The sequence below is a fragment of the Melanaphis sacchari genome, unplaced genomic scaffold, assembly GCF_002803265.2.
Source record: "Melanaphis sacchari strain LSU unplaced genomic scaffold, SCAv2.0 Contig23_pilon_pilon, whole genome shotgun sequence".
Taxonomy (NCBI): domain Eukaryota; kingdom Metazoa; phylum Arthropoda; class Insecta; order Hemiptera; family Aphididae; genus Melanaphis; species Melanaphis sacchari.
The window spans coordinates 2,826,669-2,841,384 of record NW_020271114.1 but is presented as its reverse complement, the minus strand read 5'-3'; the positions used below and the strand labels follow the sequence as shown (position 1 = coordinate 2,841,384).

The following is a 14,716-nucleotide window of genomic DNA, read 5'->3' as shown; positions in this document are numbered from 1 at the left end:
ACGAGTGAAACATTATTTTAAAATGTCGAAAATTTGGGAGAATTTTAAAAAGATTGTGGACGAAACTGGGAAGAGCCTATCAATTTGCAATGCTTGCGGGAAATCGTTTAACACAGCTGGCAGCACAGGTAATTAAACTATTAAACATTTGTATTGTGTATTTTTAGTTGTTACTAATCAAAATTCAAAAATCAAAATAATTTGATGTTATAAAAAAACAGTAGGTACTTAATGTAGTTTTACAAATTTATTATACAAGTTCATTTAGATTTGTTGAAGTATTTAAATTAATTTACTTAAATAATATTAATATTAGGTTTTTTTTATATACCTAAGGAACATTATGGAGTCACTTACGGACAAAGCACAATTTAAACAAAACACTGGGTGGTGAGCATACTGTTATAAAGAAAAGGTAATATAATAATATGACATATAATAACAATATTTATGTATCATAATATAATAATATTATTATGAGATATGATATAAATATATAATTATTTTAATATGAAATACTTCTATTACTTTCTTGATTAAAAATCAAGAAAGTATGGTAATTGAAATGAAAAAATTTAATTATTTTATTTTGCTGTACTGTAAAATATTTAACTACTTACCATGATGGTGTTTACAACTTTAAAATTATTAGGTTGAAGGTATTTTCAAATAAATGTTTGTGAGAGAGTGGGTCATCATAATCCTTCTCCAAAACACATATTTATCTGAAGCTAGCTGCAACTGTCAATTATTATGATTGAATAAATATATTTATTTCAATACTAATACTTTGGAAATTCAGGCATTACATTATTAATAATATCTTTAGTAGCTTATTTGTAATTTGTATACTTTCATTTAGACCATTTGAAGGAGATGATGATGATGATGCTGAAGATATTATACTGAACGGTGAAGAATCTCATTCTGAAAACTCTCAAACTGTGTCTGAACCTGAAGTATCTACATCCATTACAGTTTCATGTTCAACTCCAGATTCAATAAAACAACAAAAAATAACAGATTTATTATTTTCTCCTTCAGTGACGGTCAAAAAGCAAGAAATGATAACTGAAAGTCTAGTAAGATATATTGCAAAAGACATGCTTCCACTTTCTTCGGTAGATGGTATTGGATTTCTAGAATTCATGAGAACAGTATCACCAAACTATGAAGTACCATGCCGAAATACTATTAAAAGAAGAATGCTTGGACTTTACTTGACCGAAAAAAACCGAGTTGCTAGTGGTTTGAATGGTATAGATTTCATTGCCTTAACAACAGATTGTTGGACTAGTAGATCTAATGAATCATACATCTCAATCACGGCTCATGGAATCACTAATGAATGGAAAATAGTGAACTATATTATAACAACCGAGTTGATGGATGAACGTCATACAAGTATCAATTTAAAAGAAAAACTGTTAGATATTATAAGTGACTGGGATATTTACAATAAAGTAGTTTGTATTGTTCATGACAATGCAATTAATATAAAAAATGCAGTTTGTTCTATGGCTCCTGATATAAAAAGTAGAACTTGCTTTGCTCATTCGCTGCAACTTTGTGTTAATAAAGGCTTAGAAGATAAATCAATCAAAGATTTACTGAGTACAGCTTCATCAATCGTATCACATTTTAAACACTCTACTGTAGCTTCAAAAGCTCTTTTAGCCGCTCAAAAAAATTTGAAAATGTCAACAAACAAATTAGTACAATCAGTAAAAACCAGGTGGAACTCTGTTTATGCTATGCTAGTCAGACTTAACGATTCCAGACAAGCTATTTGTTCAGTATTAAATGACCGTACAGTTACTACAAGAACAACTGCATTGACATTGGAATTGAGTGAAAGTAAATGGGAGTTGTTAGAATACTTGATAAAAGTTCTTGAACCTTTTAATCTCGTTACAAACATATTATCATCAGCAAAAACTCCCACAATTTCTACTGTGCAGCCAATTTTAAAAAGTGTTGTGGATAATTTTTTAAAACATGATAATACAGATCTTCAAGAAATTCAAACATTTAAAAGAATACTAACCCAAGAGTTTGAAACAAGATTTTTCGATGCTGCTCATGAAGAGGCAATTTTTTTTTTAAATATTGCATCTTTTTTAGATCCACGTTACAAAAATCATATTATTGATAATAACAATGATGGAACATTAACTTTAATAAGAAACTTCATACAGACACAACTAAATTTTGATGATGGTGCTGGAATTAATCAAACCGACAGAGATACTGCCCAACATTTAGAAATGACTGCTCTTGATATATTATTCCCAGACAATGAAAGATGCAGTGAACAAAATGAACTTGATAAATATGTAAAAGAAAATACAATAAATAAAAATGCTTGTCCATTAGCTTGGTGGAAAGAAAATAGTTCAAGATATCCAAACATTTCAAAACTTGCAAAAAAATATTTGTGCATTCCGTCCACCTCAACACCTTCAGAGAGAGCGTTCTCTACCGCAGGAAATATTATAACAGCAAAAAGAAATTGTTTATCAGGTGAAACGGCCAAATGGTTAATCTTTCTTTCTCATAACACAAAGCAACAAAATTAAAATATTTGTTTTTTTTATAATGTAACATTTTCTATGTACAAAAATTAAATAAAAAATAGTTGTTCAAATTAACCATGTGATTTTTATTTAGTTACTACTTACTACTTATATTTTCATGATTGTATGGGGTAGTAATTTATTTATTTTATTATAAATCAACATTAAACACCTTTTTGGAAAATATAATGATATAATATGGATATGCATGTGATAAATAATAAATTTACATAGAAATAAAAAAAAAGAATATAGATTGATACAATAATTATTATTAAATTAGTAATTAATATAACAAACAAATATATTATATGTTTATTATCCTGGTGGCTCTAAAGTAGATACTATATTATATTATCATACATATCAAGATGTCTGTACTTTGTTGATTGTTCATAAACATGATTTTTAAATTAATGATTCAGCTTTATAAATTAAACCCGTTACTCGGATTTACGGATTGAATCCGCGAATCCGGTTAAGACGGATTGAATCCGCCAATCCGGATTCTTTATTTCAATCCGTGGTCCGGATTAGGCAAGTCAATGTCCAGCACTATTTAAATATAAGCTACTGTTTCTTTAGTAATTTCGATTTTTATGTAGGTACCTATAGTTATTTTTATTTTAATCAAAATTTTTCAATGGATTTAATGTTAGCCTTTTTATACATATTTTGAGTTGGGTATTTGGATATGACCCATAATTTTTTTAATAAACAAATAATAAACCGTCCATAGTGAATATAATGGGTATTCATTTTTAATAAAAATAGTAACGTCGATGTCATACAGCGTTTCATTTTTCAGGCTACAAACTACTCGCACAATATAATATCGTACGTATTAAGTACAGTAAAAAATAATCAGTTCGACAAAGTGTTTGAAATAAGAAATTTAGAAAAATAGTAAGTGTAACTGAGAACAACTAATGGTATTGCCCATCAGCAGCAAGATTGGCGAGTCCCAATTACAAATTTATTAATATACCCGCGAGTACGAGGTAGGTATATAAAATTTTATCGCGAGGCATTTGTTTACCAAATAGTAATTATTATTATTATTATCATCATGCACAACAATTAAAATATATACCTATATATTGTACACACATAATACAATATAATATTCGTGTATGTTTGTGTCGTAAAACCTTCCGCCTTCGCTGTACCACTTCATACGATGTTAATCAATCTTGCTCGCTATGATTTACGTGTAATAACAACGTGTATGCCATATTATCATAAAATATGATATTATTCTCATTTATACTACCATAAAGTAGTTTATAGTATATTACAATAATAAACATGGCTTACTTGCGGGTCAGTTGGCAAACCAGCCGTCTCTCATGTCCCATGCACTGGCCAAGTTCTAAATATATAATCAAACCATAGATGTTTGTCACATTAGGGCTGGCTAGCACATGGCGTATTTTCTAAAGAAAAATGAAAACCTTGAAATATTCAAAATATTATAATAATGATACCGCCGAATTATCGACTGACAAGCATTGCGACGACACATTGAGATTCCGTTTTTTATTGTTATAATCGGTCGTTTAATAAAAAAAATCTACTTTTACTACGCTTCCTAGGCATCTGGTTTTTTTAACAAGTTTATTGCCTAAAAGTAATCCACTATTATGAAATGTACCTACATGGTGTACTATGATTATATACTTGCACTATGCTATGAAACATGGTAATTTATAAATTATTTTAATAATTTAATGTATTACCTCAGTATACAATAAATATATATGTTTGCATTAAATTACATTATATTGACGTTTAATTTTTTTTTTTTTTAGAACTTGAACCATTTTTTAAATTTATTCGGTGGTTTTTGTTTTTAATATACCTGCTGTTTTTATTATAATGGTTTCAATATTATTGTTTTAGAAAATGATTTTATACGTTATTTTTTCCGAACGAATTATATCAATTTTTTGTATTATCTGTAACTTAGTACATTAAACCTTTTTATTTAATCATTATTGATTTTCAACAAAGAAATACTTAGTAAAACTCGCAGGGGGAGGGGCTGAAGTGATTAAAATATGTTGTTAAATAATTATGACTAAATAAAACCATGTATTGTATAATGTATATATTGCATTAATAATAACATAAAAGCTAAAGATGTTACTAATATACATTATATATATATACACAGGTGAAAACTGTCTAATGCAGAATAGCATGGGACCAATCAAAAATTTCGCTTTAAGCAGTTTTCTGCTTTATTGAATAAAACGGAAAAATTCCTGATTATAAATTCGTATCAGTTTTCCACGTTAAAAAAATGAGTTAACAAAATTTATAATTTTTATTTTTTGAGTAGAGACTAATTATAAACTTAATTTATTACTTTGCTTTATATAATTTATTTTAGATTAATTATAGACTTATTTTCTCACAAAATTATTAACAATTTATACATATTACATAAATATGAAAGTTGGAAATTAAATTTAAGCATTTAGCTTTTCCAAAAATCATGTAAAGTTTTTGTTTTGTCCCTGTTGTTGCTATTTTTCCAATATCATATGTATTTGAATGGACATCACTTAGTATGTACAAGCAAACTGTTCAGTGTAAGACTGTTGGTGCATAACTGTTTTATAGCTATACTTTATACATACGAGATAAGTATGTATAAACGATAACCAAAAAATACAAATTACTTAACTAATAATATATATAGTGCCATTTTATCTTAATTATCATTTTATAATGTACCTACATATTCATATCAACGTAACATGACGCGTGTCATATTTCCGGCTTATGCATGGTTTTTACTTGCATTGAACCTACAAAACCGTTCCGTTTTCACATTAGGAAGGTTCCGTTTTATTCAAAATCCGTATTGCACAAATTTCACTGTACTACCAGTAGTCGATGAAGTTGTGATCGTGATTATTATACCATATTTTCATCGAATTTGTTGTCACTCGAACAACAGCAAAATAAATAATAATATTATTCTATAATATAACCGTTATTTTGTTCACAGGTGTACCGTTTCCGCCAGGTCGGAAGTTGACCACCGCTGAAATATGGGACTCAAGGACAAACAAACCTCGACCAGACATATTGAAACAGCACTTCATACTCGAGGGTCGGATAGACGAAGCCGCCGCGTTGCGCATCGTCAACGAAGGTGCATCGCTACTCAGATCCGAAAAAACCATGATAGACATCGAAGCTCCTGTTACTGGTGGGTACAATATATTATTACAAGACGTGGTAAATTAAATTTAATGTTTTGGTCATTAATATTAGGTATTAAAAACGAATATAAAGACACTGACACTGTAGATTTTTATTGATAGCAATTATTGTTTTATCAAAAACATAAAAATTGATTGGAATAATAACAAGTATTTTATATTCTAAAACAATATCCTGAATGCTGAACAAATGTCTAGTTGAAAAGTTATTAACGTAAACTCATTGCAAATTTTGAGTTGATACAAAACATAGTTGTACCTGCCTAACTATTATTATTATTTTAATAAATATTAACATGAGTCATTGTATCTTAACTATTGTTACAAGACTAATTTTGAACAGTACAAAAAGAAAAAAAAGAGACTTAAAGCTTACAAGATTTTTAATTTTTAAACCAACGTGAAGGGAACATGAATAAAATAAAAACTATAACTGTGAGAGGAAAATGTTATTTTAAATTTAGTGTAATGAAACAGAGAGCAGGGTAATTGATTAGAAAATCATAAAAGTAACTGTTATTTTTTATGATTTATTCTAACTGTAAGTATAATATACCATGTGTATAGAATGTCAATTTTATTGTATTAAGGGAAAAAAAAACGATTCTGTCAGAAACTTTTTTTCATCGAAGACAGCAAACAGATAAGTTAAAAACAACCCGTCTTTCGACTGTAATATTTCTATATAATTTTATTTTGCTATTCGTAGCTATCTCAAAAATTGCCTTTAAATTTGCATTAAGCTCATTTTAAGACATCGGCTCATGTTCGTCGTGTTATATTACAGTTTTGAACTATAATAACACCTCTCCAAAATCATTATTTTCTTTTAATCTAGCTACGACCCGTGCAACATATAGACATTATAATATGAACGATCGCAATCGAAATTATTAAAATATATTATTCACAGTACGGCCCAGTATATACCTTCATATTTTATTCCTGAAGGTTATCCTGCAACCGGGATATATCTTATTCGTGTATTATACGTTAGTAATTCATGTTTTATAAATCTCGAAGAATGTACATTCGTGTGCTATATTGAAGTAGGTCGTTTGTTAGTCGCGCGACTACCTACTATACACACACACATGCCGCAAAGACTGCTGCAAATCCCGAGAATAATGCTATTATTTTTGACAATGCATATTATAATATCTTATATGTATGATTTGGCGTTCTGAGCACGTTTAGTTGTATGTTTAACTATTGCTCAACAGATACCATATTGTCTCTGACGATGCTTAATACGCGTCACATATTAAATTTCCAATGTCTTATTTGATATTATTTGCGAATGTTTTTCGTTAACTTTTGTGATTTTTATTTGCATTCACGTGACGTTTAAACCAGATATATAGTTATTCAAAGTTTTCGTTTAATTCCAACGTTAATAAATATCTTTTGTATCGTTTTTTCCCAAAAAAAACTGTTAGTATGATGGCAACTTACGAAAATATAATGAAGTCAAAATTTTCACTCAAAATCATCACTTTGAATAATATATAGACAGTGTATATGGTGTACATATCATATTTTTCCTTATCACCACCAATAAAAGTATTAAAACATACATTTTTTTTTTTTTTAATAAAAAAAATTATATTAAATTATTGACAAAAAACAACATTTATCTAGTTTTATTCAATAATTATATAATTAAAATATCTACTTTTTGAATATATATTAATTTACTGTAGGATTTTAAATTGACTGTCCCATAGATTTTGATTTTTTTTTATTTCAAATTGCAATTAGTATAGGTTTTATGTTACAATACATTTTAAATCGATTATAACTATGTAAATTATAAAACATTTGAAACATCAACTAAATTAAGCATATACTGAAATATAAAATCAAATATTCAAATAAATAATAATTGTATGTGTTTTTTTTTATGTATTAAATGATATCTAGTTATAAATCTATTGAATGTTTAAATTAATTGCGTGTAATTACTTATTTTATATCTAATTTAAGGCACGAGTGATTGCAAACAAATCAATTATTTATTTATAAATTAAAAACATTTAAATTATAAAATATATTTATTATTTTCTTCATAATGTAAATCGTTTGAGTTCTATCTTAGTGTCTTTTTTTTTTTTTAATATTGCTTATATAATATTGTTGGTACATTTCGACTAATTGTACAAACTAAAAAGTGATAGTTGTCTGTAATGGATGACTATAATAAGAATTTTATAACTATAGAATGTTATGAAACTATTAAAAATATCTGTGTAAATTTTTAGATAATACATACATTGTGTTTTCATAGCTAATAATTCGTATTACTAAAACTTTAAAATTTTTTTATTTTAATACTGTTACAATTACATTTTAAATCCTATAAAAGTTCAAATTACTTAATAATAAAATTATATACTCATATCAAAAAAGTGAATATACCTACTACAGAATTATTATAAATTATAGTATTTATATATGAAAAGAAACGTATGAAATAACTATAGTCTATAAACCTATTAAAAAAACACAAAATAAAATAATAAAATTATTCTTAAAAAAGATTTTAAATGTCATACAGAATACTATGAAACTTTTTTACTTTATAGTATCAAAATTAATGTTACTTTTAAAATTAAACAAGGATGTAATATCAAACAAATATCTAATATAACATTTCTAACCATGCACACAAATTTATTCTAAATTCCACATATTTATATATATTTTTTTTTTAAATTTACAATTTATTGCCATTTTACATTAAACATAATAACTCTTTTAAAATTATTTGAAAAAATTCAACTTTACTACTATGAAAACAAAATATAAATGTATAACAAATGTATGTGACTATTATTATTATTTTATTTTATTTTTATTTTAACGTTTTACATTGTATTCATTATTTAACTACTCGATCTTACATATAATTTATATATATATATATATATTGTAAATCTTTAATTGTATTTACTAATCAATTTATAAAAATAATTATTTTTTTTGAATATACTTCAAATAACTTTTTACTCTACTAATATTTAATATGAATTTATATTTCAAATTATGAATTCACAAGTCTATACGTAATATTGTTTAATGAGGTCTATTATATTCTTGAAAAATAAATAGAAATCAAAAATAATATTTCACAAAAAAACTAACTTTTATAAGATTTTCTTTTAACCATTTTTAAGAAAAACTTGTATAGATACGTTAATTCTTGTATATTTAAGGTTTTCGGTAATATTATAACATTAATAATAACACAATTTTATTTTGATTGTTTGATTTCAAATTCTAGTTTGTGGCGATATTCACGGTCAGTTTTACGATCTAATGAAGTTATTTGAAGTCGGTGGTCCTCCTGCAACAACTAAATACCTATTTTTGGGTGATTACGTGGACAGAGGGTATTTCAGTATAGAGGTAATTTATTAATATTACACATTTCATTTATATAACCAATAGGTTACATTTATATGTTTTTATTTCCATTAATACCCAATTCTCGTGGCTTTTGTGTATTTAATCATTATCAGATTTTAAAAGTCATAATATAGGTACAAAATGTTTTCGGTTATTTGCTCATTTTTTATAGTATAAACGTAAATAAAAAAGAGAATAAATTTACTCATTCAATTTATAATTTAATCACAACTTAAACTTTAAAGTAGCAGCTGGACAACTCGAGATCTCCGTATCCTGCCTATGTGTATAAAAAGTGTTACATTTTTAAAAGAAAAATAGACGATTTGGTTCTATATTTATAAAACGATGGCATGCAGCCACAGCTTAAATTATAATTTGCTTTTAAAATTTAAAAGTTTAATAATTTTTTTTTTTTTAATTTTTCTTATTATTTTTTGTATATCTTTTGAATTGCGATTTAAAATGGCTAAAAATTCAGGGAATTAGATACCTATTGTCTTATTTAACTAATTTATATATACTCTCATATTATATTCTTATACATTACATCGAAGTCATGAATATTTTTTTTTTTAATAATTTTTGAAAATAATTATAAATTTCCATAATACTTATACCTATACCTGTACGTGCTTACGTGTTTTGGTATAGAGGCAGAGAAGTAGTGAATCAAAAAACTGAATTGAATTTCGGAACGCTGTACGAAGTTACACGAAATATCCAAAAGATAAAATGAAGTATAGATTAGAGATAATATCAAATATACTGATTATCATTGGTTTACCTGTATTCATTTATTGTCGTAAAATCGATACAAATATGTAAATTTATTATAATACCAATACTTTCATATTATTTCCTTGACATTTAAGTTCAGCTGTTTAATCTTATATTGAAAGGTACAGAGTAGTCAATACAATTCACATCGTGAATAATAATAATATTTGTACATAATACAGTACTGTTGTATATTTATCTATTATGTTCGGTATTTTTGCATTTGTATAATATAATTTCAATGCACTTACAGTGTAGATAGGTGAGCAACGAGAGTAAAATATAGATATAAGATCAATATAACATTTAAATATTAAATAACCTATATAATTGAAAATGAAAGTATTAATTTTTAATGATTTTTTTTATTTATTTTATAAACAAAAAAACAACGTAATATAAAATTAAATCAATTAATAGCTGATTTAAAATTTAAAGCAAATTTTTTGTAGTTAAAAAAATTGGATTCTTTATTAATCTTTACTGTGCCCAAAAAAAAATTTTCAAAATAATATTTTCTTAAACTTATTTTTATAGGAATAAAATATGAAAACAACATATTATAGTTAATTTAAAACAGATTATCTGTGCGGAATATGTAAAATCGTGTCATGACAAAAAAATATATTGTATTTTACTTCATGAGATTTTAAAATTTATTTTTACTTTATTTAAATTAATATCAAAAATATAATTGGACCTTACTGAGAAAAACTCGTTTAAATTCTCAGGGTTATCTTAGTTTACAAATATTCTTGATTATATAGATAAACATAACACAAAAAACAAAAATTTTCTTAATAATAATAAATAATTTAAAATTCGATATGTTTTATATCTTGTAATATTGTTGTCAATAAATCTTGTATTCTAAATAATAAACCTGCAAATATAACTTTCACTTTAATTTTAATACAATAATGCTATTATTAGTCATTTTGACTATATAATATTTATTATATACAATTCTAAGAATTAAGATTTGCATTGTTGTTACAGAAGATAGGTACCTGCTCTAACTACTCTTACAATTAATGTTCATTAATAGTATCTACATATAAAATAACATCACTGCAATTTACCTACACCTGCGATTGTTATTTCCTATATAGTTATATATTATTTATATAAATGATTATTTTGTTTGTAGTGTGTGCTTTACTTGTGGGCTTTGAAGTTGTGCCATCCTACTACATTATTTCTATTAAGAGGAAACCACGAATGTAGACATCTAACCGAATACTTCACGTTTAAACAAGAATGTAAGTAAATCAAATTAATGCAAGCATTTGTATTTAAAATTAATTTGATAAATAATGTACTTATGTACACAATATAATATTGTAGAATTTCATTAAAATGCTCATATATTTAGGAACTGCGACAATAACTGTGTGTAATTAACTTATATTGTTATTTTCAAAATTATCATTATTGGCTTATATTTTATAATAGATTCTTGAAATTATAGAAACCTATTTTATGCAACTGTTTTGTCACTTATTAATACTGTAATTATTTTTGAATAAAAAATTAATTCTATGCATTCACTTCATAGTTCATGATAGTTTTCAGCTTGTAAAAATACTACTTGCGTATCACGAGTAACAATTTAAATTGTAATCATTTAATTTCTTAATATTTCATAAATTATAATAACCTTGTATGAGTATAAAAAAAAAGAAAATAAGAAAGAAAAAGAAAATATAAACACAACTCTTCAGTTAAATAATAATTATTTTTAATTTTGATGCAATTATAATATAATGCGTAGAATGTCTTCAATACTGTTTTGGTGCTTCAATAAAAACCTTACTTCAACAAACCCATTTATCCGCATTAAAAAAAAAAAAAACAAAAAAAAAAACTATTGAACGCATTTATTCAAAGAAACATCTGTTGAAGATGTTAACAATTTTATAAACATACATAGATACTGCAGATTAGAAAAAAATATATTAAGGTACCTTTTAATCAAATAAAAATAATTGATTCTTATATTTTATATTATTATTTTACATGAGTATTTTTTAACAATAACATTGAAAAAAAAATGTTCTTTAGATTCAATTTATACTTTATCCTTAGTCAATATTGAATGACCCGTACAGTGTATATAAAACTACGACTTAAGGACATGTAAAGTGTAATGATTTTAGTTCTATTACGTGTGTAGATATTATTGACGACGACATTCCCCAGCGATTTTCACCCTTTGGTGTTTTGTAAATACAAACATTTTACTTAACCTAACCACAGGTTAAATACGATTATAAAGTTTTATTGAAATGTAAAAATTGAATTTGTGGTATTTGGATATACATTCGAATAAATATTAACTTTTGACTATAAATATATAGTTGTCCATCAGTTAAACCTATACAATTCTATACCTACCTCTATAATTTTTATTAATATATATATAAAGGTTGATTAATACAATAATTTACCAAAAAAATTTAGTCTATACAAGCCATCGGCATTAATGAAATATTAACTATCTACTCATATATTATTACTTAACTAATCGTGATACCAAAATAAAAAAAATCTTGGATCTAATTATTTTATTATATTTTAATCGCATAAACTTTTCTAGGTAAAATAAAATATTCTGAGCGAGTTTATGATGCTTGTATGGAGGCATTTGATTGTTTACCTCTTGCTGCGCTCATGAATCAACAATTCCTCTGTGTTCACGGTGGACTCTCGCCAGAAATACATAATCTGGACGATATCAGAAGGGTAAGCCGCTACCGATACTCATATATTTTAATATATATATATTTATCCACGTTTTCCTATTGTTTATTTACTATTATACAATATTTTTTTTGTTTATTCAGTTGGACCGATTCAAAGAGCCACCAGCTTTTGGTCCAATGTGTGATCTTCTTTGGTCTGATCCTCTAGAAGATTTTGGGAGCGAAAAAAACGCTGAACATTTCAGTCATAATAGCGTTAGAGGCTGTTCATATTTTTACAGGTATTTAAATATCCTTAAAAGTTTCTATGCTAACGACGAGACCCACAAAAATGGTACAAATAATTTCAGGAGTAAAAATATTTTGGTTTTTATCACATAAAATCATTTAAATAATAATTTTCGATATTTAGTTTCTATATTAATAAAACGAATAATCTTTATACCAAAATATAAAGAAAAAATACTGTGTTAAAATTTTTAAACATTGACAGTTATACATTACCAAAATCACTACTTACCTTGTACTAAAGATTAAGGTCATGAATAAGATACTTTCTCGCTATCCTTGTGTTTAATTTCCAAGTGACAAGCTAAAAGTTATTTGAAATTACTATAGAGCATACATATAAGCTATAGGTAGTACATTTATCAAATATTTAAATACGTCTGTATCACAAATCTTTGTTTTTCAGTTATAAATTAAAACTAAAATATTTTAGATAACTATTTAAAAAATAATCCTTATTATTATTTTTTTTAAATGATGATTCTTTCATCAAAAAAAAAATTCATTCTTTTCTTTTGTCTAATTTTTAGTTATTAAAAAAATAATATTTTTCTATAAAAAATTATACTGTAGGTATACTATTTTAATCATTATCAATTTTTAGGTTTTTACTTTTTTAATGACAACGTATATTTTTAATGACATACCCCAAACAAAAAAAATTTTAGAGTACTTTGATTCATAAAAGGTTGGACGAGTAGCTTATAAGTTATACGTATTTAAATTTAAGACATAGATGAGTGATGTAATAGACAAACATTTTGTGGGGTACTCCTATGCCTTTCCACATCGTTCATCTGAATTTTAAATACCAAATAATAACTATCATAATCTTAAACAACTCATCGAAAATTCGATTTTTATGCATAAAAGTACTTCAAAAAAAAAATTCTACTTTAAAACATACCATTAAAAATGAATCTTTAATAAAAAAAAAAAATATTTTTAAAAAATGTTTTTTTATAATAACTTAAAATTAGGTAAAAAAAATATTATCAAAAATATTAACAGTTTTTATTTCTTATGTTTATGTAATAGGTACTGGGTTATTAATTTACATTTTATTTTTTAAAACCAGTGAAATATATGTTGTACAAATTTTCAATTAAGGAATCTTTGTATTTTTATCAAATAAATTGTATAGATAAAAATGTATCTGTAATCATAATATATGATACTAATAATAATTATAATATAAATAAGTAAAATACATAATTCTACAACCCAAAAAGTATCCATGAACTTTTTAGTTATATAACCATATATACTTGTAATTATTTTAATTTCATATACATGTAAAAATTGAAAATTAAAGAATTGTGTGCAATTAATAATTATTAAGCACTCAAATAAAATTGTTCTTATATTTGACTAAGCAAGCCCGCCATAAAACCTTAAAAAATTAAAAACAATAAAAATATACAATATTACATTTAATTATTTAAAATTTAAATAGATGCGCATAAATCATGCATTTAAGTAAAAACTATAATAAATACAACAATGAACCAAATTTGGTGAATTAAAAAGTAGATAATTTAAGACTACGATTAAAGAGCCTTAATAAAATATAAGGATTATGAAAAAAAGAAATAATGACTAAAAATGTTGAGGTTGGAAAGGATAAAGATTTAATAATTTTTTAGTAAAATCATGCTCTGTTGTTTTATCCATTTATCTAGATGTATCGTTTAATTTAACATAAGAATATACATTTATAACC

General features: G+C 25.2%; 1 protein-coding gene across 6 annotated transcripts in view; it reads left to right on the top strand.

The window, feature by feature from the left end:
- The window catches only part of LOC112594773 (serine/threonine-protein phosphatase 2B catalytic subunit 3-like), a 64,546-nt gene that overhangs the window by 41,962 nt on the left and 7,868 nt on the right, over window positions 1–14,716 (top strand). For all 6 annotated transcript variants that reach the window (XM_025339752.1, XM_025339750.1, XM_025339748.1 and 3 more), the window contains exons 2-6: window positions 5,596–5,799; window positions 9,096–9,220; window positions 11,151–11,262; window positions 12,600–12,745; window positions 12,847–12,986. In XM_025339752.1, the coding sequence (XP_025195537.1) occupies window positions 5,596–5,799; window positions 9,096–9,220; window positions 11,151–11,262; window positions 12,600–12,745; window positions 12,847–12,986 (727 nt within the window). The remainder of the gene's footprint in view (window positions 1–5,595; window positions 5,800–9,095; window positions 9,221–11,150; window positions 11,263–12,599; window positions 12,746–12,846; window positions 12,987–14,716) is intronic.